The sequence below is a fragment of the Anas platyrhynchos genome, chromosome 2 (genome assembly GCF_047663525.1).
Source record: "Anas platyrhynchos isolate ZD024472 breed Pekin duck chromosome 2, IASCAAS_PekinDuck_T2T, whole genome shotgun sequence".
Lineage (NCBI taxonomy): Eukaryota > Metazoa > Chordata > Aves > Anseriformes > Anatidae > Anas > Anas platyrhynchos.
In genome coordinates this window covers 69,215,639-69,239,611 of record NC_092588.1, presented here as the reverse complement: position 1 = coordinate 69,239,611, position 23,973 = coordinate 69,215,639, and the positions used below count along the sequence as shown (strand labels likewise).

The window sequence follows — 23,973 nt, the reverse complement described above, 5'->3', positions numbered from 1 at the left end:
TCTCAACTCTTTTAGTCTGTTACAGTGAAAGCTGGTGGCCCACAGTTTCCCTCACTCCTAGCTTTACCAAGCTTTAACCGCACAGTCTGAAACTTTCCATATTGAATGTTTGTCTGAGGCTGTTCTTTCTTCATTATATCTTGTAGGGAAAATTTCAAAAAAAAGCTGGTTCAGCAACCTCCAAGAATGAGATTAGGCAAAATTATATTGATTGGCCCAGGCTAAAAAAAAAATAAATGTTACTCTCAAACTTTCTCTCGAACATATCAGCCTGAGACAGACACTTGGCATGGACTTTTGAGAATTCCGAATATCCCCATACTGCAGAGCTGGAACTTGGTGTTTGGCAGATGCATAGCCTGTGTGTCACAGATGGGCTCTCTAACATGGTTTTGTTTGTAAAAAATAAAAAAAAATACATTTGACTTAGTTATGGTTTGCACATGCTCCAAAAGTCTTGGTAGTTACAATTTGGCACCTGAATTCCCAAAAGATTCTGTTGGCACAAAACATGAGTAAAGTCACTGAGTTCTGCCCAACAAAAATTTTCTATCTGCTGCTGACACTGTTCCTATGTGACATGAATAATTTTACTTAAAACAAAACAGGTGTTAGCAACAGCATAACTTTTCACTTTTTGAGTGCTCATGTTCAGATGACTTCAGTGATTTATTTTGCAGAGGCCTGTATGAGTTTGTTGCAATGGACATGAATGGGAAGGTTCAATTTGGGACTACGGAAAGCGTTAAGTAATGGTTACACTAAATAACTACAATATTGAAAACTCTGTAACTTCAAATAGCCTTAAGACAGAATTCCTGGGTCCCTTCCCCCAGTTGAATCCCTAGGGCCCTATCCCACCTCACAGGGATGATACCACCTCATAGAGGTGCCTGTAAATATAAACGCATTATGTTGATGCAGGCTCACACAAAAAAAGCTCCTCAGAAAATTAACAACTCTATCTTAAGAGTGAGGTTTGAGCAATGTGATTTGCTAGGAATATTCGCTGTATGACATCAGTGGGGATAAAACAAAGAATTAAACATGTTCTCACTAAGCACCTTGCATTCTGTGTACGGAATTAGATGAAAGTCCATGTTGGGAAAACAATGGGTGAGCACTTAATTAAGAACTGCCTGATAGTGGATACACGGTGCAAGGGATCAAAGAACTGCCATAAAGCCAGCTGTAACCCTGCAAGTCCTCACATTTGAGTTCTTCATTTGACAGCATCTACTTTCCGTGACTTTTTTTATTTTTTAAGTAACGCATTTAGAAAAGCCACCTAGGAGGTGGCATAGTTCCCAGCTGTGCTCTTGAGCATGATTAGGAAGTGGAGTGGGTAGCTTGCATCGAGGCTGGTAACCCACGGTGCTCAAGAGGGAATGAGAAAGCAAAAATCTCCCTTGCAGATGAACTGGCAAAGAGAAAATGGAAGAGATTGCTCACAAACCCAGGGAGAGTAACTCCCTCCAGCCAGGCAGACTTACGGATTCATACTTAGAAGAGTACTGTTTTGTTTTAACAGCACCTCGTTTCCAGCCAAGGAGCAGAGGTCAGTTGAACGAGGCACCCTGCATTCAGTACCCCCACACCATATGAAGAGGCAGTGGGTGGAGGAAGGGAGAATAGGTGGATATGAAACAATAATGAGGAGGTTTCACCAGAATAGCAAAAAATCCAGGCAGAGTCACTCAATGGTGTTCATCTCTTTCCTCTGCAACCCTTAAAGAGTTGCTCAGCAAGTGTTAGTGGTGTTCACAACGGGTGCTGATAGAGTTGCAGCGACAGCACTGATCTCTGAAGGGCTAACGAGGGGCAGAAGGCATAACAGCTGAAGTCCCTGTCTCAGTCCCACCTCCAAGGAACCAAGCAATCATTCCAGCACCAGCACCTCAAAACTAGTCAGTCGTTGCAACTACAGTGAGATGATGATGATGCAGGTGATGGGTGTCAGTGAAGGCTGTGTCCCTCCCAGCTAAGGGGCCATTCAGCCACTGGAAGCAGGCTCACCCTGCCAGCTCCTCCTTTCCATCAGCAACTTATGTGCTTTAACTATACTAGCTCAGTATAAATAACCTCCTTTCTCTAAGATTCCATTCAGTGCTGCTTTTGTTGTTTCCTTTTTTCCCTGGTCTTTCCACTTTTTAAAATTTTCCATCCTCTAATCGTATTGTGGCTTGTTCCCTATTTTACCTGGCCTGTGACGTTGCTTCAGACGATGATAAAAATACCATGCTTAAAAAAATCTTCTGTATTAAGAAAGATAACTGAGGCAGCGTATCCTCTAAATGGCTGATCCTGAAATGATGCCTGAGAAGCACTGAGCTTATTTTCACGATTATTTCCTGCTAGGAAGATGTGTGGGGTAATAGAATGTTTCAGAAATCTAGTATAAGAAAAATGCCCCTCTATTTTCTGTTTAAAATTTGAAAGTGTTTGTGTAAGAATGTATTTTGTATGGAGATGCTGGATTCCCTATGAAAAAAAAATAAAAGTAAAATAAATTCCTTAGCTTTACTCATTTAGGGAAGAATTAAATGGTCTAGCAGGTACAAAAAAAAGAGAAGTGTATTAAAACACTCTCATCAGTATATCTGCAGTTATATTAACTGCCACAATTAAATTCTATTGATTCTCTTCTCTTTCTCTGTGTAACACAAATGGAATTAAATTTACCAGTGGTCTAAGCAGAGCAGCCAATTTATCTCTGTAAGGCAGGCCAGAACTCAAAAGCTATTATCTGCTATATTGACACTGCAAAATAAAAGTATTATTTCCAAAGTTACAAGATGAGTATTTAGTTGTATTAACATGCAAAATAAAGTAATTTAATGTAAAACAGATAAAAAGAAACTTCATGTAACTAAATTATTGTTTGAAGAACGTGCATCTGTGGCCTTTGGCTTAGTTTCTAGGTATGACAGAGTTGCTTTGCAGAATCACCTGAACTTTTCTGATCTGTTTCAGTTGCTGCTGCAGTAGGGTAAGTTTGTTTTCAGTCTGAAGGCCTAGCATAAATTACTGACAGATTAGTAAACTGTGTGTTAGTTACATGAAGACATTAGTGTGTGCAGGCAGTGCAGCCCCATACGAACTTGCAGAACTGCCATCATTTTTTTCACCTGGGTTGATGCTCACCACGCATTGCAGATGTTGTTCGTCTAGTTTATTACAGAATCCCACACATCTGAGCAGCTTTCTACTTGGTCAGCTCTTCCCTAGGTACATAAGGCCAAATGTAAAGTGTGAAATAAAAATAAATGTATACCTGGCATAGCCACAAAGTTACCACCAGGGATAAATTTACTCCTAATGGCCTAGCTTCGCCATTTATTTGAGAATGAATTGATGGCCTGACTGTGAGCTGACTACGTTTAATTAACCTTGTAGCGTTTCTTGGTGCAGAATCCAGCTATAAACAACACTTAATTTTCTTCTAAGTCTTATCAGGCCAGATCATTAGGTGGATTGTTACCATGGCTGAACAGATCCTTTCCAACATAAAACTGGTAGAGGCTTCTACGCCTTTACTCAGTGGGTGTGAGCAGTGCTCTGGGCCTTCCTGGCCTTTTCTGCTCAGGTAAGGGTGTCCCAAAAGAGCGCAGCTGCCCGTGCCTTGCAGCCTGCCACCACCTCCTATCACACAGGACGCGCCCAGAGCCTTGGCAGGCACTCTGGAATAACACTGGCCTGCTGTGACTGCCCTGGAGGCTGTAACCTCTTGGAGAGAAGGCTACCCTGAAGCAGGCCTTCGTCAGCCCAGCCTCAGCCTGCTCTGCTGCCCCTGGGTTAGCGCAAGCTCAGGGTTTCTGTAGCAACAGGGAAGGGGAGAGGATGGAAGGAGGCTGGCAGCGCTCCCAGGCACCCGAGACCCAAACGTAGCAGAGGATAGGAGCCTTGCCCAGGGCTCGCTGGCCAGGCTGCTATCCTGAAAGCAGGCGTCGGCAGCAAAGCAAAATGCTCCGCTCACATTTCTTATCAGTTCAGTCACAGAGCCGCAAGCTGAGACTCCCTTGCTTCAACAACCGCTTTAAAGTAAATTAAAAGCAAAGTTGTATGCAGGAAGAGAGAATCAGTCCAAAGCTATCCGAGCACCCATAATTCAGCCTCTTTGTTGGGTAATTTATTGGCAGCAGCCCGACTGCTTGGAGAGCTGCCCCGTGAGAGCCTGCACAAGGCACAGAGTTGCTAGGGTGAGTTTGGAGAGTTGTGAAATTCCTTTTGCACCATGCTTTGTGTGAGTCTCTTCTAGCCCTCTGTGATGTTTAATGCATTTCTAATGCGATTTTATAGGGGTCTGTAAACTGCTCATAAGTTTTGACATGAGGAGGAAAAAAAAATCTTTACAAACTTCTGGTCATGTGGCAGAACACCAGTGCTGCTCCTGCAAAAAGAAGCCCAGTAGTTTTTGGTCCTACAATTTGATGCTTTTTTAATAGTCCATTTTGAGATTTTCTTTGAATAGTATCTTTGCCATTGTTTCTTTCCCAGGCAAATTACACAGATCCCCAGAGCAAGCTGAGATTCAGTACTATTGAAGAGTTTGCCTATATTCGGATGCTCCCTTCAGATGTGGTTACAGGATACCTGGCTCTAAGGAAGGCAACAAGCATTGTTTCCTGAAGAGACCAAACATTGTTGGGTATCACTCCTGAAGGGCTCTGGTTTTGAGAACCACGACGGAAACTGCCTGCAGGACTGAGGTTCTTTAAAACTCTCCATGGATATTTACATCTGGAAGTAGTTGGTGATACATGGATTTGAACGAACATGCGGTTTTAATTTGGATAAATACTTGTATTTGTTAGTTTGCCAATTTGTAAGCAATTGGTTTGGTGAACAGAATAACTTAGACCTTAAGGATATGGATCGGCACCATAATGTCCAAGTTACATCAATTTATTCAGAGAAAGGATTTCACCCCTCCCCTATATATTTTATGTACTGCCCTGGCTCAGAAGAAGAAATGGCCATATGAATAGAGGGAAAGGTACTAAGATATCCCGGCTTCCAAACCTGCCTTACAGATGTGCTTGCCACTTGTCTCTGAAGAAGTCTGTCCCACGTGTAAACATGGAAGTTAAAATACCAAGAGCTGCTCTATCAATGACTGCTGGTGGTACTGAGCACTGTGGAAGTGAACAGCTTCACACAAATATTTACACTGGAGAAATGTCAGCATAAATAAAGCTGGACTCAAACTTGGTTTAAAGTATCTTAAGAAATATGTATAATGGAACCAAACCAAATCACCATGCGACTCTTAAGTGTGACACTTTGTAGTTTTTGAGTACTTCATTCCACAACCCAACTGTTCTTCTGCCTCAGTACATCATCATTATTATTACTAATCAGTACAAAAAAGCACTTATTTCCCAGACTTTTTTTTTTTTTTAAATAAAAAGATGCTATAAAAGCATGAATTCCACTGCCCAGTGACATTCTGACACCCAGATGGTCATCATCAAAGCAAAACCCCCTAGGTAAGGACACGGACCTTTGCAGTGTGAGGTACCAGGAGAACATGCAATAGCAACTGAGGGCTGTCCCCCTTTAGAGGAAGGAGAACAAAGAAGGGTTCAGGCTCTTGCTGGGGGGTTGACAACTACTTCCTGACAGCAGAAATGGTCATTTTTCTGAAACTAAGCCTAGGGGGAAGTGGACAGAGATTTTTCTACCCATTCTTTCTTTCTGTCCTCTTCCTTAGGGCAAGCTGCTGATTTTTTTTTCCTCCCTCTCCTCCACCTTTGCCTCAGCCTAGCTTCTGTCAGGTTTTCGTTCTTCATTTGGACTCCAAGTTCAGTGTCAGCCATTCCTAGCCTCCAACCTGTGGCCTGTGCCACTTCACCAGTGCACTATCCTGTAGCTGCAGCACTCTGTGAGCCAGTGGGCGCTGGCCACAAAGGCCCCAGGTGAGTTACCAGTTGCTGTGGGGATGCTTTTCTGCCATGTGCAGAGCTGCCAGGTGCTTCGTGGCAGACCTATCCCATAGCTCGTTAGCATGAGACCCTCTGGGTTGTTCATGGGGTGAGACACTGATCACCAGCAAACAGCCATCCTCACCTCACCCAGGCTCCACCAAGGACGTGGGGACTTGCATAAGATCACCTCTTCTCTCTGAGTGCACTGGGAGCACACCGTGGTGAGTAGCTAACCCCTAAGCTGCATCCTGAATGCGCATTTCGATAGGAATGATAATTATTGGAACAGATATTTTCTCATTGAAAGAATAAATAAGCAGGGCATTATAAATGCTAGTTTAATTTCAGCTCCAAAACAGGAAAAATCACTTAACAATGGGGTGCATTGTTCAGCGAATGCATGTAGGACTCATTCCTCAGTTTTTGTGATCTAATATTTACAAAAACAAAGTAATTTTAAAAGTCTTTGACATGCTTACAATAGATCCTTCAAAGCCCTGGATATCAGATAATGCTACAACTGTATCGCAGAGCAGAAAATAATAGGACAGGATATCTCTCTCCATGCCAGTAAGCATCCAAGCCACATTCTCTTTGTATCCGAGTTTCAGAATGGCTGTTCTAGCTTACTGTACGTACTGAAGATGTGTTTATAAGATAAGCCTAACGTTGATAGGAAAAGAAAACATGTAGAACTGCTCTAAGATCGCTTTTGCTTTAAATAGGCAGACACCAGCTTAGAAAATCAGATTCTGCTCGCTTGTTCTCTCCCACAAATATTTTTAGCATTCTTTGGGAATGACTGCCTGGGAGCACAGGCTCCCTCGCTATCAGGAGTGCTCCAGGCAGTCCCGCACCGCGCGGGGAGGTGTTACTTTTCTCAGCTAATTTCTCCTGAGCAGTGTTTATTCATTCCATTTCCAAAACCTAAGTGTCTTAGTGAGCAAGTCAGCGTCAGAAAAGGAAATATGGCTTAGGTTTAGCACAAGCGTTAATGACCCCTCTCCCATTGCTTTGTAGCCATGCGGTGGCTGTTGGATTCCCTTTTCCTTCCTTGTTTTTTTCCTTTGTCTGCTACTGGCCCTTTTCTTTGTCTTAGTTTGTGGTACCCCACTTACTAGTAGCCAGCGTGTACAATGTTGATCAGTCCAACTGGGTTCTTTTGGGGGATGATCATCTTTTTAGAAGATGATCTGAAAATAGAGAAGTACATTCATGTTTTGAAGTACTTACAGGACCTTATCTAGATAAAAATAAAAAAAAAAGGAGTTGGATTTAAATTGCAAAGAGGACAAAAGGAAGGCATTTGGAAGGAGAAGCAGCGACAAATACCGTTTCAGACCCGGGGGGAATATATTGAGGCTAAAAGCAGTGTCACACAGGTAAGGCAGGAAGCCAGGAGTCACAGCAAGGACAAAGGTTACTACTTGTGGAATATCACCCGGGTGCTGCACGCTGCAGACACGGATGGCTTCGCCCCGTACCCCGCTGGTGTTGGTGTCACAGCGTGGAGCTGACGCCACTGATGGTTGGGCCATGCTAATGGGAAGGGAGCTCGCGGCGAGCAGGATGTAGTCCAACTGGCACAGCTCTGCCTGTACTCTTTTTGGAAGGTGGAAAGCCTTTCCTTGCCTCATCTGTCCTGTTCCTTGGAAAGAGGAAGGATGTTTGCTTGGGGCCAAGCTCCTGTTTTTCTGTGCAGCTACATGCCCCGCACACAGAGCAGACTCTGGAGATGGGGCTCGCCTGCAATTGACAGCGGTGCTTTTTAAAACAAACACCAAAAAAAAAAAACCCACAACTGCAGTAGCTTGCATTTATCTCGTGCTTTGGATGGCTGTGCCTGCTCTCTAAGCCAGAACAAAGCAGGCAACTGCCTCTGCAGCAGGCTGCCCAGGGCTGCAAAACCACCACAGCTCTGCTGCCTGCTTTGCCATGGAGCAGATGAGAGGAATGAAGCTCTGCCAGCGGCTGTGGTTGCTGCTTCCACCCTTCCCATCCTCTGGCAGATGGAGAGCAGGATCTCGGGCTTGCTCCCTGTTGCTGCTTTTGCCCTCCTGCACCTGGGCAAGGGATGGCTTTGGCCTCAGGTGCTGGAGAGCAGTGAAGTTTCATTCAGGGCAGCCCTACAGCAGCTCATGTTGGAGCTCCTGCATTTCACTGTCTGCTATTCCCCTGCTTTTTCCCCTCATAGCGACCTGGATCTCTGTGGGGTCCTAATGATGGCCTTCCCCAGGAGCAGCAGGCACATGCAGGGAGATGTGCCTTCGTCTTCTTCAACAGGGAGGGACCCATAAACGTCAAACCCGCAACGTACAAGGAAAACAAAGGTAAGCAAAAGGGAGGAGGACTTTGTACAGGTGAAAAACATCAAAGTAAAAGTGAACCAGTATAAGGTTAAAAAACTTTGGTAAATGCAGAAAGAAAAAAGCTGAAACTCCCTGCATGGTTGTGATTTTTTCCTGAAGGAGTTAGGTAAGCTAATAAATTAATCCAACTATAATTTATTACCACAAGACTTACCATCAGGTTTTAAGGGCTCTTACAGTCTCTAATGTATAGGGTTTACATACCCGGACAAAATAGCACATAGATTTTCTGAAACACTTCAGGGAAGAAGACTTCCACAGACCTGACAGTAGGTTCTGGGGAAATAAATAAAACAAAACAAAACTACTTTGTGCTCCTTTAAGCAAGAACAGCCAAGTGCTACCTGCATTACTTCCAAACACTTCAATCACTCCAGGATGATGATGCCACCATTATTAGAATTCACAGAAATCCCTTATTTTCCTCGTTTTGGTACGCGTGTCCTGATTAAAAACCACTTTTCTCTGCCGGGTGGGTGGGCTGTGACAAAGCAATATATCTTCATGTAATAAAACATTTCAAGCCCATTTGGTATTTGTATGTGTTGCCTGACTTGGTTCCCTATTATCTGAGGAGCGCTGCAGAACCCAGTCTTTTCAGATGATTACACTATTGTAAATCACACCCTTCAGTCAACAATAGCAGTAATCTCTTGGGAAACCCAATCATAACAACTAACAAGCTGCTTAAACTGCTGCTAAGTACTGCTTGTGTGGTTGCATATGGTTTGAGACCTTTGAGATCACGCGAGTTGGGTATGCAACATGGCCTTCTCCGACACAGTAGCCTAAAATCAGTAATTGCTACATCAAAACTCACAGGTGGGCTGGGTAAGTTGGTTTTGAGGTTGGGTGCACCTGCTGTTCACAAGCACGTTCTCCAGGTGATATCCCCTCAGCTGCTTGCATGCCAACAGCTGCAGCTATCACTAAAAGCTGGTACACCCAGCTCAGCACCACAGACAACAGCACCTGGTTCACGGCTATCTGGAGTCTCCGTCAGTGTCCCAGACCTCACATGCAGCAATTATTCTTCTCTCATACGAAGAAATTGTTTGCAAGCCACTAACTGTGCACAGCACGTGTGAACAGCATCCCTTTTCTCTGCAGGCCTCGGAACCAAAGCACAGTTGGCATAAAACCAGAAAAGTAAAGAAAAGTTTCTTCGTGTAGAAACTTGTGCCAACACAGATCACACGCAAATTCTCAGCATAAAATCGTGGAGTTCTTGAGGGCAGCTCCCTACCCTTTAATGGGAAGAATGAGTAATGGGGAATGTCTTGAATTTTGGCTGTGACCCCATTTATACCCTAAGGGACAGCAGTTTTACTAGATGGCTGCTCGATTCCCTTCTGCCAGGGGGTGGAGATGGCTCTAGGAGGTCATCAAACACACGCACACTGCCTGCATGCTGTGCCTCAGCTCATTGGGTTCATGACTAAGAGGAGAGGGGACAGAACTAGGGATCTTTTAACGGACTGGTCTCTTGGCCCAAACCCTCTCTCATCTTCCAGCCTAGATAACCTGGATCCCCATGTGCTCATAAAAAGGAAGGGAAGGAGAGACCCCACCCAAATGGAGGGATTAATTGTGCAAAACCTTCAGGCTACGGCTGCTTACAGAGCTGGCCAAGGGCAGCTGCAGAGCGAGCACCTCCCGTCCTGCGACTACAGCTGCCTCCCTCGCCAGGTGCCGAAGCAAAAGTGCTATAGCAAAGAGCAATCCTTTCCAGAATACCCTGTGGGTGATCCTTAATCCCCTGAAACACAAATATGGTGTTATGGTGGGTTTGTATTTGGAACAGAGAACATAACTGGACCGTAACTGCGAGATGTGTCAGAGCTGGTGATGCAGAGCCAACGCCTGCCATCGCTCTCATGCGCCCGAGTGCCTGCAGCAAATAGGCACAAGCCTCGTTCCCCTCGTGTCAAACAGGCTTTTGTTACTGGACCAATGGCCAAGCACAATCAGCCAAAAATTTTTGGCATCTAAGAGCCAAGAATTTTTGTTTGTAACCCTTCAAATCGTACCAGGCGAAACAAGAGAACTACAAAAATAAAATACAAATAACAATAAAAATAAATACAAACAATTCCCAATTCACATTTCCAGCGTTATGTGAAGCCTTCCTGTGAGCTTTGTAAACTGAGAGTCACTAGCACCCTTCTGGTGAAATACGAAGTGCTCCAAGTAAGTGCCCTGGCTTCACCCCGTGCTTTCCTAACCCTTGGGGACCAGCACGTCGAACCCCACTGGTCTCAGGGAAACCCCATCTGTGGACAGTTTATTTCAGCAGCCGTCTCCACGTCCTTCTGATTTACCTAATGGTGAATCAGGAGCCAAACTCTTCATGGGCCTTGACTTGTCCTTCTGAAGGACAGAGACTGCAAAAACCAAACTGCCCCACCAAAAGTGGGGCAGTAACCACCTCCCTATATCTTTTATAAAAAATCAGTCACACAGAAGATTTCTAGGGGAAGATTTCTAGATGTCTGGGTGCCGTCCAGCAGTCAGTCAGTCAGCAGCTGGTAACAGGTATCCTGATGCTCCTCCCTTGCACCTCTGTAATGGGAGCGGGTGGCCAGGTTTTGGAAGGAAGGGGGTGGACTCTGTGGGACAGGGTTGGGGCTGTAGGATGCATAAGGATAACAGATGCAATTTTCTGACCCTTCCCAAAACAAATACTGAAGTTACAGCTCATTTTCTGGTTTAGAAAGAGAGGAACTTTGTTGTTTACTTCATCCCAAAACAAACACAAGTTCAATCAAGAACATGAACCACTAAGAAATGAGGTCCACAGCACCATCAGTAACACCACCTCCCTTGGAAGACGATGCGATGCCCTCCACCTCCCACCCCCCTCCCTGCACCAAAACAAGCAAACAAAACCAACCAACCAACCAAAAAAATATCCCAATAACAAAATGCCCTCAAACCTTCAAAGGCCTCTGATATTAATCTTAAAAATGAGGACAAATAATGATCAAGTTATTCGGAGGAAGCATTCACCTGGAGACCTGCAGAAGCTACTTAATGAAACTGGAAGAGAAGCGATAGAAGAAGAAAAATCCAAGTGGAAAAGCTGAAACCACGACAGGAAAGCTAAGGGTACATTTTGCCAAAATGACGGCCTTCTGCAAATGATAACTGAAACCCCAGGGCAGCCCAAAGACAGGAGCATCCCCTATAGCAATCCTGCTGTTGAAAGGACCATTGAAGCAAAGCCTAAAAGGGAACGAGTTCACCAGAAAATCAAAACCGGCTTGCCACAGATCAGTGCAGCCATCCTAATACACAAAGTGTTCTCCATCAGCAGGCATATTTCATTTCTTAAACCGTACAGCTACCCAAGGCTACGCAGCCACCATCGGAGAAACTTCAGATAACAAACAAATGAAGAAATGACACACCCGCAGGCAGACCTTCCAAATTTTACTCTATCTGGCACGCTGGTACTTCCTCTGTTCTTACTACTCTCCTTCCTGCCAACTTGTCTAGATTAGAGGTATTTTGCCCCCCTGTAACCCTATCTATGTACAAACCCTTAATGTAAACATATGCATTGCAAAGATTTTGCCAGAAGGTTGGGGTGCAGCAGTACTACAGGCTTATCTTTGGCCATCTATTAAATGACTTCCTTTTAATTCAGTTAACAAATTCTCACCTCGATAAGCCCACGCACAGGGCCACACAGGAGGCAGGTACCAAGACCCACAGGAGGTGCTGGGGATGGCAAAGTGGTTACTGCCACTAGGGTGCTGGGGTTTACTCGGAGATCCCTTTATTTTTCTTGGCTCAGACTTTAAATTTATCTATACAGAACACACACACACATTTTGAATGGCACTCTGGTATAGAAATTGCACAACTAGAAAAAGTATTGTACATGCACACACATGGGGGTGCACCTTGTAGGTAGTTTATGGTAGTTAAGCAAAAGCTAAGCAATAAACTCTGATTTCATTTGCTAAAATATAAAACCTAACGTTGTTAATGAGCCACTAAGACCCATTCAATAGGCTGTCTATTAAAGAAAATCTTGCCAGGATGCTAAAGTGGCTTATAGCCATCTTGGGTATCTGGGGAAGAGTGAAATGGGTCTGGTGCTTTTGAAGTTCCGTGGGGTTTTGAGAAATCCAGACATCTGCATTTTAATCTTTGGAAAATCCTGAGATCAGCAAGACTATCGTCTGCAGGATTTAACCACAAGTTGGACCCACCTCTTCACAAGTCTAGAAGTCTGATGATTGTTGTAGAAACCCTTTTTCTTATATGTACACGTAATGATGGGGTTTGTGCTGTAAAACATTTGTCTCCAAATGACAGGGTAAGAACACGATAATTCATGCTTGCTGCATAACCGAGTTACTAGATGCGTCTCAATGACTAATTCAAATAACTGCAGCTTTTCACCTGCTTCTTTGTCTGCAATATTTTTATGGCAGCTGCTTGTGTCAGGCCAGTAGCAGCCACAAAATGAGCGGTGTGAGCAGCACGGAGGCAAGAACACGCAGTGCCAAGCCGCCGAGCAGCAGCCAAGCACAAGCCCGGGAGGAAGAAACTCCAGCGAAGCGCAGAGCTGATGTCCAGCAGCTTTGGCACCTCCTGGCCGTGTACATATGTATCAGTGGTATTGCTGACAGATGTGCTTTTTAAGAAGTTCCACTTTTCTCCCTCGTTGCTGTTATTTCATATTTCCACGTCAATAAAGATGTAAATGCAGACCCTAATTTCCAAAACATTTGAGATTTTGAGTTGAGCAGGACACTGAAGTCACTACCCCTGTGAGCAGGGATCTCCAACTAGGTATGTAGTAACAACGACTTCCCTTTTGATTAAAAAAATGAATCATGTCAAACGCTCAGATTTACACACCCCGTCATACGTATTAATCTGCACTGCCCTAACTGCTTTACACATTCCTAATGTTTATTTTAGCTTCTCACATCCTCTGCTAATCAAGCTCGATTTTTCCATGACCCAGGCTGCTATCCTGAACTCCTCTAGAAGCAGATATGACACAATCCCCTTTGGAAAAATGCAATAAAACATGGGTGCACACCCAATGGGATATCAACAGTAATTAGAGTCACTGCTCATTAAAAAGTGAAAATAGGTGGATTGTGCTGTAAGGTGAGCTGGTGAGAGCTACGGCAGCAGTACTGCGCTGCTCCATAAATAAGAGGAAAAAAACATTAAAGCCATTTATGGCACTCATTTCCAACAAGGGTACTCATTCCAGGTATTTAGAACAAAGAGCACAGTGTATTTCATCCTTTTTTTTTTTTTTTTTTCATCTTTTCTGCTTCTAGACTGGGCAAATTAACATTGTTTTCTTACCACAAGCCTCTGGAGACGCTACATTTTGAGAATGTTTTTCTGAACACTCAAGCTAAAAAAGAAATCAGCCAGCTACTGAGCTTTAAAGGAAGGAGGAAGGCAGCGGCATCTCCGTTTGCACACCTTGAAAACAAGTCGCCTTGCTACGAGCCACGCTGGGTGAACGGGGTAGGCAGAAGCACTGCAAAATCACCTCCCTCCGACCCAGAGCCAGCCTAGCTCATTAACACCAGTATTTTAGCATGTGTCATGGTGAAAAGACTTACTGACTTCTTCAACAAGGCTTATCATTATCCAACCCTACCTGCGTGCTGACTGGGAGTGAGGAGAGCTGCCTTGTGTGGCTGCTCCCAGCCACCGAGCGCGGCAATGAGTGACCGGGGCCACCTAAAACCACAGGGACACCAACCCCACGACAGAGGAAATGTCTGCACCACTAAAGGGAGAAATACAGAAAAAAGGGAAGAAGCACGACTGTCACCCTCCTCTGCAACACATTTCTATAGAAATTTCCCATTTTATATTGAATATCATGCTTTTTTTTTTTTTTTTTTTGGCAACCAAGCTTTGGCAGGGTAAAGCTTTAGCTGGTGTCTGAGAAAGAAAGCAGAGGTTTAGGATGGTTGTGACTGCTTGGTGGTGGCGGGACAGAGGCGAGGAAGTAACTTTTTAACCCATGTTGCATACTGAGGCAGGACCCCGTGCCAAGGCCACCCCCAGCCACGCAGCTGGGGAGCTCAGGGCCGTGTCAGCACCATAACACATCTGCACCAGCTTCCCAGGACTCGCACATGCTTGGCTCAGGATCTGCCGGACAGGCTGATTTCCTGGGGAAAATAAAAAAAATCCCCTCCCTGCCGTTCCCCTGCTGTCAGACGCAGGAAGCAGCCATCTGCTGCGTGAGCTCACAGGAGCCATGCCCGCAGCTGGGCCGGCCGTGGCGTGCTCCAGCCTGTGAGGCCCGGTGACACGGTGACACCCCCCAGTGACATTCCTCTGCCAGCGGGGACTCCAGGAAGCTGCCTGTTTGGCTTGGACACAGGCACCGTGACACAGACACAGGTGGCCCCATTCGTATAGGCACAGGGGAAATTCCCCTGGGGACCCTGAGCCTGGTGACAAGCAGGCCTCTCGCTGCGATTACGGCTTATGAAGGTCCTCGTTGGGGTGCCTCCATCAACAGGAAGATGAGGAATCTCACTCCTGTGGCTCTTTTGGGGAAATTACGAATCAGGCCTGGAAGCCACACTGCAGCTGACACTTTATTTCCACCACAGGCTGGGCCAAGGTCCCGCTCCCCACTGACCCCGTTGCAGGAGGCAGGCTTCTCTCCTCAGCCACGGGAAGCTCCTCCAGAGCAGCCGGCTGAAAGATTTACTCACTAAAGCAAGGGCCATCTCTGCATGCATACAGTTGTGATCTTAAACTCTTCCTCAGCTGTTTTTTTCTATATCTTTTGTCAGTTTGTGGTGTAACCCCCTTTTAATGTGTGCACTGCCATCTTTTACCTTGTGTTATTTTGCTCCACTGGAAGAATGAGTATTAAATGTATTTAACAGAAAAAGAAAAACAAGGATTCAAGGTCACAACAGTAGAAGCTCCTTCCTTTTTCTTGCTGGTCTGCTCATGCTTCAATACAATTAATCATTTTATTCTGAATAAAGTTAGATGAAGACCTATCTCCACCAGGCCTGGGGCAAACAACCCGCAGGCTGGCTTGAGCAGCATGCTCGAAGTCGCTCCTAACGCAGACTCTACCACGACAGTGCCATTTAATTTGGGTGCAGGAGGGAGATGCTCCCATTATGATGGTGAATGCCATGTGAGAGGTCATATCTCAGGGAAAAAAAAAAAAGCACAGCTCTTCCTAATGGGGAAGAGGAGAGTTGAGTCCTCAACAATTTGCTTCAGCAGCTGCTTCCCTCCTGCTTCTGTCTGTAGACTTGAAGCCTCCTTGGCCTCGATGAGCAGTGAGTCACGGCTTGGAGCTCCTCTCACCCTCACCCCCCTCTCTCCTTTTCATCACTGGTCTGGCAGTGGAAAGGCTCCCCGCAGGACCTAGGAGCCAAATCCTGCTGGAACTGCAGTTGTGTCTTGGTGCTCTCATCCCAGCTGCTATGCTGGCTTCTGCATTTAGGAGCTGCTTAAATTTCCTGCTGCCTCAATAGGACACATTTCTTGGTAGACAGAGAGCCTGTGATCGTCAGTGAGACCACGGTGTGAGGAACTGAAAGCCCAGTATTGCACAATGGCTTTGTATCTCTGCTAAATGTTTCATTTGCAGCTCTGTTCTGGAGTTAAAGCAAGTTCACTGCCAGCTACAGTAACTAAAGTATTCAGTATGAGTAATTTATTTTACTTGATGCTTCTTCTGACCACAAACGGGTAACATTTTTTACAGTCTTCTCTTATAACCACGTAGCGAAGAGGTTCAATGAAAACAATTTTTGCCTATGGTTTGCTGAATACTACCAATACCACAAAGTATTTCTGTTCAGCATTCAAATATGCTGTGTGATTGGTCACCCACGTTAAACAATATGGTTTCTATTCCCTAACCAGTTTCCTACAAAGGCCAGAACTATCTGGAAAAAATCAAAAAGGCATTGAAAGAGGATATAGGGAGAGAGACAAATTGCTGAATTTTTTAAATCTCATCTCTTTCTTGCTAAAGAAAGTACCTTATGTAAGGCTGCACACGTGCAGTTCAGCCTTTAAAAGACTCATGTTCTTTCTCCGCTTGCAGCTAGACCTGTCTAGGTGGTGTTTCACTCAGCACATCTACTCAGAGCCCTGCCTTGTGCACACATGCTTTGAGTTTTTATTGCAAGAGGCGAGGACAGGTCTCAGTTTGGCTTCATTTACTGCTTTCAAATCTAAATGCCAACATGAAGGTTCACAGAGATGCTTACTTTCATGTCACATATCTCACTATTTCACATATTTACCAGCTCTGTGAATGGGCCATCTCTGCTTTACATCATGCTGGCTAAGAGGAGCACTCCAGGTGTGCAAAGGGCACAGGACTAGAAGGCTGTGCATCTACTCAGGTCCCGGGGGCATCAGATCACATTGAGCCAGCAGTTCCCCTCTGTCACCAGAACAAACTATGATGAAGCAGAAGCAATGTCTGCTTTCAGACCAAAAAAAAAAAAAAAAAAAAGCAGACTGCTTTTTTGCACCTCCAGAACCCCACAACCCATTATCCCATTTTCCAATGCTCTGGCACTCAAGCTTACAAGTTTTAAAAAGCTACAAGTTTTAAAAAGCATTTTAAGAGCACCCAACCAAATAGCAAGTTTAATATCCAAACTCAAACAATAGCAATCGCACAATGAGCTGAACTGTCAGCTTTGTCAGACAGGACTGTCCCAAAAAATCTTACCAAACTGCTCTGTCTGTAGCTTGAGACACCTCTGTATTTTATTTGGTAATGCAAGCTCCATGACTTTTCATGCTAGAGGCAGCCAAGGATATTTAAACTCACAGCTTCCACCAGCTAAATGTTATGTCTAAATCTGTCAATCAACTTAAACAAAAAAAGCACCTATATTTTGAATGTTAAGGTCTGCACTTTGCATTCATGGCTCGTGAATGTGTTGAAGCTTGATATAATATAAATGCTTGGCTTTCACATGGATATAACAAATCTCCAAATATTTGAAAAGTTCTCAACATGAACATAAACAGCTAGCACTGCAGTATATGGTAAGTTCTCAATAATTTCACAAAACAGATAAGGAACCATTTACTCTAATATAAATCCAAGAAACACTGTTATTATTGGTCTTTAGATGGTAGTTGGCTCTGACTGCTTGCTATCTATAGCAATAACGTGTCAAGCCTGGGCAGTATGGATAATGTTTAAACGTCTATGTTTCATTTATTTAAGCTTGCATGAGCATACTTCAAGAATGAACGCTGGGCTCTTATTTTAGCCAATATTAACCATAGATTTTTTTTTAAGTGAAAACATATTTACACTTTTAATATGTATTTTTCTCAAAATAGGCATGCTGCTGCACAACTTCAGCAATAAGAATGATATGTGCAACCCCTAAGACAGCACAGCAAAAAAAACAAATGAGAAGATACACAGTGCTGAGAGTCAGGTACTGAAATACACAGCCTTGCCAAACCTCTGCTTATGTAACCAGCTATTTGAGAGCATTTTGTATGTTAAAAAGATCAAATAACAAAAGCTGAGTACTGTCTGCATCTGTTACTTATGCAGGTAATCCTGGGGGGGCGCTGAGACTACTTAAATACTGTGTTACATAAATGCAAGTGGATATTAAACATTCTACATGGCTTTCAAACCCTCTATCACAACCTCTACAACATTGAAGATGGTTTCTCAGATAAATCATATGGCCATCACAGAATACTACATCATGAAAAATTACATCCTTTACTGAAGATTTAGTTAAACAAACAAAACCTCTTCTGCATACCAGGTAGCACATTATATAAATGAAACCCTTAAAAATTGTGATAGAAAGAAACTAGTAAAAGTGTGCATTATCCATGCAACAACTTCCAACCATGACAATTTAAAGTGTAATATCAGCAGAAACTATTAGCAAAATACATTTACTGGGTACTGAAACAAAAATACATTATCATTTGCTGGAACCAGCCAAAATAAATATCTGCCAAAGAATAAAACTATTTACACTGAGACATTCCTATGGGGCTATGTATGTGATGGGTTTTCTTCATATTGGTATTTGAACTGGGTCACATACATTCCTGTTAAGATGACATTTTATAACATATTTATAGAAACTCATCCTGTCTGCCACATCTTGTTTCAATTAAAATTTGATCTTGAAAGAAGACAGAAGGATGGAAGTGGTGGGACCCTATGGTACAAGCTACTGATGATATATTAACATTTTATGCTGTGTTTTGACTGGATGGGAAGGCTTGCAGGAAAATACCAACACAGAAACACTGCCATGAAAAAGCTGGAAAGTGTCCTTCTACAGCAAGAGTAGAAGAGTCCCTGACACCTTTTCTCATACCATCTGTATGCTGTACTCCTAAGCCTCTATATGTCATGAATCAGTTCCAAACCTACTAGCCCTGCAATTCCCACTTCTTTTGCCTTTTTATATTATGTTCCTTCCCCCATTTATCTGTTTAGTTGTCATTTTTGTCTTTTTTTTTTTTTAATTAAAAAAAGACTGCAAGGCCACCATCCAGTTTGGAACAAAACTTCGCATTTCAGACTTTTAAGAAAAGCTCTTGGTATATTTTGATTTCAAGCATGCTTCTGGGATGCAAATAAGCTCTTCTAAGTGTAGCTGAACTCACAAATCCTGACTGGTTTGTGATTTTTCTTCAACTGAATTTCATGTCCCTTCCTTCCATCCCAGTAAATCCAGTCCATCTCTCCTGATGGCCTCAGCTTTCCCAGTATTTGCCATCAGTTCTCCTTTCCACAGGTTCCTGCCTGCAACACCGCCTCTGGCTCCCTTCTGAGTCCCCTTGGCCCTCCCTGAGTATGAGGGAGCTCTCTTCCACATTTTTGGCTGGCTATAAGTGATGTGTATGGACATAAGCAGGGCAAGAGATGAGGTTAAAATTGTAAGTAAAGACCAGTCAAAAGTTTGAAGGGCTAAGGAGATGATCGGTAAACTTACAGCTGCTGCCTCCCCTCCAAAAGAAGCTGCCTTCAGGCTGCATATGGTTCAGTGCAGACTTTTAAAACAGTTGTGCTCTTTCTCAAAGGAGACAGATTACTCAAAAGATCTGGAAATCTCTGGTCACCCTTCATTTTCAGAGAGCCAGACGGTTCCTCAGTACCTTGGGACCCTCTGTCCTCTCAAGTGAGACAGATCAGCTGGCACAAATCCCCCTGGACAAGTAGTGGAGAGAGGCTGCACCGTACCTTTATGTAACACCAAAACTGCAGCTGCCAGTGCCCTCACCCAGCATTCATGGTGAGGAGCCAGATGACTCAGGAGCATTAGCCCTTCAGAAAGTAAGCCTGTGTCCCCTGTGCATGTCACCTTCCTGTCCTGGCTGTCTCCAGCAGCTGCTCCGCACCCATCCCCAGGCTGACCTGAGTCCCCGTGACATCTCCCTTCTGCCTCTCACATTAGCCTGGCCTGCCGTATTCCCTCCTGCACACACACTCACGTTTCCTTCCTCCATTCTTCTGTCTCTGAAATTAGTCAACTTTAATGTTTTTATGTTAATTGCTTTTGAATAACAGCCTTTCTGGAAAACAAAAGGCTTCCCAGAGCATTGGTTTCCTTGGAAGTGTTCCCATGGCCAACTAAAAGCTGAAATAACAACAATAATAGGAAAATTTCCACATAATATATAAGACTTTTACTCAACAACTAGAGAAAAGGTTGTGGGTTCTGTTTGGGTTTCTGTTTGATTTTTGTTTTTTGCATTTTCAGGTCAGCTTCCCCGCTCTGTCCTCCTAATCTCCCACTTCCCCAGAGCTGCCAGGAATAAGGAATAAAGCAGAGTCTCACTGCAGTCCCCTTAAAAAGGGTGAGAGGCAGAAACCATATTTACTGAGAGCACCCTCAGTTAGAAGGAGCAAGGAGCTGCATGGCACAGCCGCCTGCCTTGGCTTGTATTCCTCTGTTGTTAAAAAGAACAGGAAATGATGGTCATTTCTAAACCGGAAAAATTTGCAAGAAAGCTTCAACAAACCACAAGAAACTAAAACGCATGGCAACAATCACAGGGCCCACGACAAAAGTGGAAAAGCTGACAGCTTTGATTCATGGCCTGTTAAAGGTTACGATGCTGCCATAAAGTACTATGGAAACAAAACCAGAGTTTTAAACACTAAGCAGGTAGCTGCTTCAGCAAATAAACCCAGGGCTCGCTCTTTTTCATATGCCTGTATGCAAGATGGTGGTGAAATGGGGCTGGCCTCAAAAAGGCCGTGAGGCTTTGGGATGGGGGAAGGAGTTGTGAGAGACAACTCACTCACAGAGCAGTGCATCTCCCCTCTTGCTTGCATGGAGCCAAGCCAGAGGTCAAGGCTGCTAAAGTCTTTCTTACTCTACCTGCCTTCCTCCTGATCTCTGGAGCTTCCTAATGCCCCTTTCCACCCTTGGAAATGAGGGTCAAACGACAGTATTTGGACAGTGGCACAACCTGAGCCAACAGCAACTCTACAGCCAGCCTGAGTGGTTGAAGGGTTCATAACCACGTAGGTGCTCTCCTACCTTTGTGTCTTCTGCCCCAGCAGTCACCGACTTGAAGATATTCTGCTATTTCTTCTCAGCTTGTTCCTCCTCTGTTATGCTCCACTTCCATAAACTTCTAAAAAAAAAAAAAAAAAAGAATAATTTGATTTAAGAGGTGCTGTAAAGGAAGACATAAATTGCACTCATCTCATTTCAGTGTAGGATTTTTCTCACAGCATGCACATAATGTTTGTTAACTTCTAAAATATCACAGAGCACCACAATCTCATCTGTTGAGTTGGCAGAACGGGAGGCATAGCACATCGAGACCTAGCTCCCACATCGACTGGCACGCTTGCAGGCTTGGCAGGAAAGCTGCTGCTGAACCATCTTCTGTGAGCACAGAGATTTCCCCTGGGGGGGCACTGGCACAGCTCTGCACGGGGATGCCTGCCTGCACATGGGGCTGCCAGCAAGGAGGGGAAAAAGGGAAAGAGTCCATGCTCACGTGCCCACCTTCACACCATGGTGTGCATAGGTTAAAGGAAGACAAAGCAGAGGACCAGGTGGAGTTTGGTGCTTTAGAAATCTTTACCTTTTGGCATGGCTAAAGTGCTTCCCAAAGATCTTCCAGCACATTTCCATGCAGAGGAACACTGGTAAGAAAGCCCCTCTACGTGATGTTTCTCAAAACCAATATCTTCTAAGTCAAAGAGGACATGAAAGGGAGGAAGAAAGGAGTCCAAAATAACCTCAAGGAAGAGAAAGAAAGGAGCGCTCACAAGTGAGAAAAGACCAAGCCCCAACCCACATCAGACCTTACAAAACAAGCCCTGAGAGGCTGCAGGTGCTGCTTTCCTCCAGCTTTAAAGGAACAGCTTGCAGCAAAGCTGCTGGAGGGTGTGTGAGGCCTTAGAGCTAGGCAGGGACCCTCAGCCAGCCTAGCCTATCAAACTGAGCCCCCAGATCAGAAGATATGTTTTTAATCCTTTTTGAAAAACATTTTCTGCATTCAGTGATAGCCATTGTGTGTACTGACACCTCCATGAGCTTTGTGAAGCTGCCTACCCAGGCTCCACCTGCAAGGGGTAATGAAAGGAGCCCTGTCAGCCAGGAGAAAAACACAGCTCCGACAATGGGGGCCTACACAGGCAGGATTTTGAGAGTGACCCAGTTTTTAGAAAGGAGTTTCTATTTCCTTAGACAAGCAGTATTAAGGTGTTGTTTGCTCTGTGTTAAAAGGGAGATAAAAAGCTTGCCATGAACCTGTTTCACTTGTCTGATACCCACTGCCTGTGCACATGCATGGAGTTGAGTCACTCACTGCAAGGCTGGGAAGACAGAGAAGGATCACAGCATCCCCCAGCAGCAGACACCTGAAGCTGTGTTATGTCAGTTCAGATCCTGTTCTTTTTGAATATGTGGAGCTTTGTATCCAAAACCTGCCACCAAGAGTCCCAAAGTCTACCTTGGTAGACTCTGCTGATTCTGGTAAAAGATGGGCACTGATGGACAGAGACTGAGGCGCCACAGGGCCTGGTACTGGTGTTGCAGCAGGCCACGCACACAGACATCGTGGTTCACCAGGGGCCTGTTCCTGAAGGTATTTAGGCTTTTAGTGCAGTCACTGGGGACACTTTCCTAACACTCTGGGGCCATCATTCTGTAGTGGCTTTCTCCTTTCAAATCCCAGCAAACAGGGGGGTAGTATCACCATGTATCCAAATTTTATGCCTCTGAGTACCACATAGAGTAAAGACAGATCCCTGCCCATGGCAGGGGGGTTGGAGCTAGATGATCTTTAAGGTCCCTGCCAAGCCACTCCATGATTCTGTGATCCCCAGGGTATGCAACAGCAAAGAGAAAGCCAGAGAGAAGAGCCAAGTGAAAAGACAAATATATGTGAGCCTGAGGTTATGAGTCTATCGCTGCTGGGCAAAAAGCATTTATTCATTCAGAGATGGGAAAATAAACAGAAAAAAAAATCAATACTCTGTCCCTCTATGCTGCACATACCCAGATGAAAATAATTAGAATGCATCTCACTGCTTATCATCTGCAGCCTTAACGAAGCGTAAGTGCACTGTGCTCTTCCAGGACTCCTGAGTCCTGGAGCAGGGACAAATTCCTGTCAGACACCGAGACGGGTGAAGTAGCCACTTTGGCTTGGCAAACTCGCATGAAGTGCTGAGAGACAGCCACTGGCCCTGTGTAAGCACTGCTGTGGAGCTTGGACTGCCTCCTCGCCGAGCCTGCATCCAACACGGAGAGAGCACAGAGGGACGCACAGCTCCTGCCGATGGATCTGCACGCTGGCAATGGATGTTTACTGCGAGGTGGGAAAAATGTGGAAAGCGGCGATCGTGCCTGAAGATGTGTAGAGATCAACAGCAGAAAGGGACTTCAGTGTAGCTATCTTCATCACCGTAGGATTTTGCTCTTAATCTCCCCCACTTGCCAAGAGAAGCTATACCCATCTCGAGCTATTTCAGTTGGGGCTGCCTCGATGCTGTCAGCAAACTGTTTGAAGTTCCTGCAATTGAGGGATAAGCAGCTTTTATAGAGAAAAAGCTGGCACTTCATAATTTTTAAAAACTAAATTCAGACATCAAGCAAGGAGGTCTTTAAAAGCTGCCACTGATGCAGATTTTGTACAAAGAATGACTGCTTTTCTCTCAATTTGTGGAAAGGTAAAAAAGTGTCTCTCTCCCTGCCAGCAGGCTGAAAGCAGCTACGGGCTAAACCTGTCACTCTATGCTCAGCTTAAAAAAGACGCTGAATATAAATGTAAAAATACAAAAATGTGTTGGATGACAGGAAAAAAAAAAAAAAAAAAAAAAAAAGAAAGAAAAAGGTTGGCAATACTTTCTAGTAATTACCATTAAATACAGCAAGTAATGAATGCACGGCGCCGTGAGACTGCCTTGCAGAATTGGCTTAGTGGCAGCACCTTCTCTCCTTTACGTTTCCTCTCTTTCTGCTTGTTCCCCCCTTCCTGCACACGCCGCAGCCAGCTCTCCGCAGCCGTGACCACACCTGGCAATGCGCAGCCTGCCCCAGGGCCTGTGTGAACACAGCAAGGGATTGTGTTAATCCTGCACGCAGGTTGCTTTGCCGGTGACAGCTCTGGACATCGGCACAATGGTGGTTTATTGGGTGTTTGTTACAGACTGC

At 44.6% G+C, this 23,973-nt stretch overlaps 1 protein-coding gene and 1 long non-coding RNA gene across 5 annotated transcripts in view; one reads left to right on the top strand and one right to left on the bottom strand.

The window, feature by feature from the left end:
* Positions 1-5,212, top strand: part of INO80C (INO80 complex subunit C) — a 32,369-nt gene extending 27,157 nt beyond the window's left edge. For all 3 annotated transcript variants that reach the window (XM_038174873.2, XM_027451793.3, XM_072034899.1), the window contains one exon: positions 4,498-5,212. In XM_038174873.2, coding sequence (XP_038030801.1) covers positions 4,498-4,629 — 132 coding nt within the window. In that variant the 3' untranslated portion in view covers positions 4,630-5,212. The remainder of the gene's footprint in view (positions 1-4,497) is intronic.
* LOC106019087 (uncharacterized) overlaps positions 1-23,603 on the bottom strand; it is a 44,702-nt gene extending 21,099 nt beyond the window's left edge. The window contains exons 1-3 of one of the 2 annotated variants that reach the window (XR_001193645.5): positions 21,395-23,602; positions 20,839-20,935; positions 17,644-20,242 (exon numbers count right to left, since the gene is read on the bottom strand). This is a non-coding gene — a long non-coding RNA (uncharacterized lncRNA). Of the gene's footprint in view, positions 1-17,643; positions 20,243-20,838; positions 20,936-21,394 lie in introns of those variants that run through there. The other variant, XR_011807670.1, reaches the window with a different exon arrangement.
* Positions 23,604-23,973: the final 370 nt, after the last annotated feature.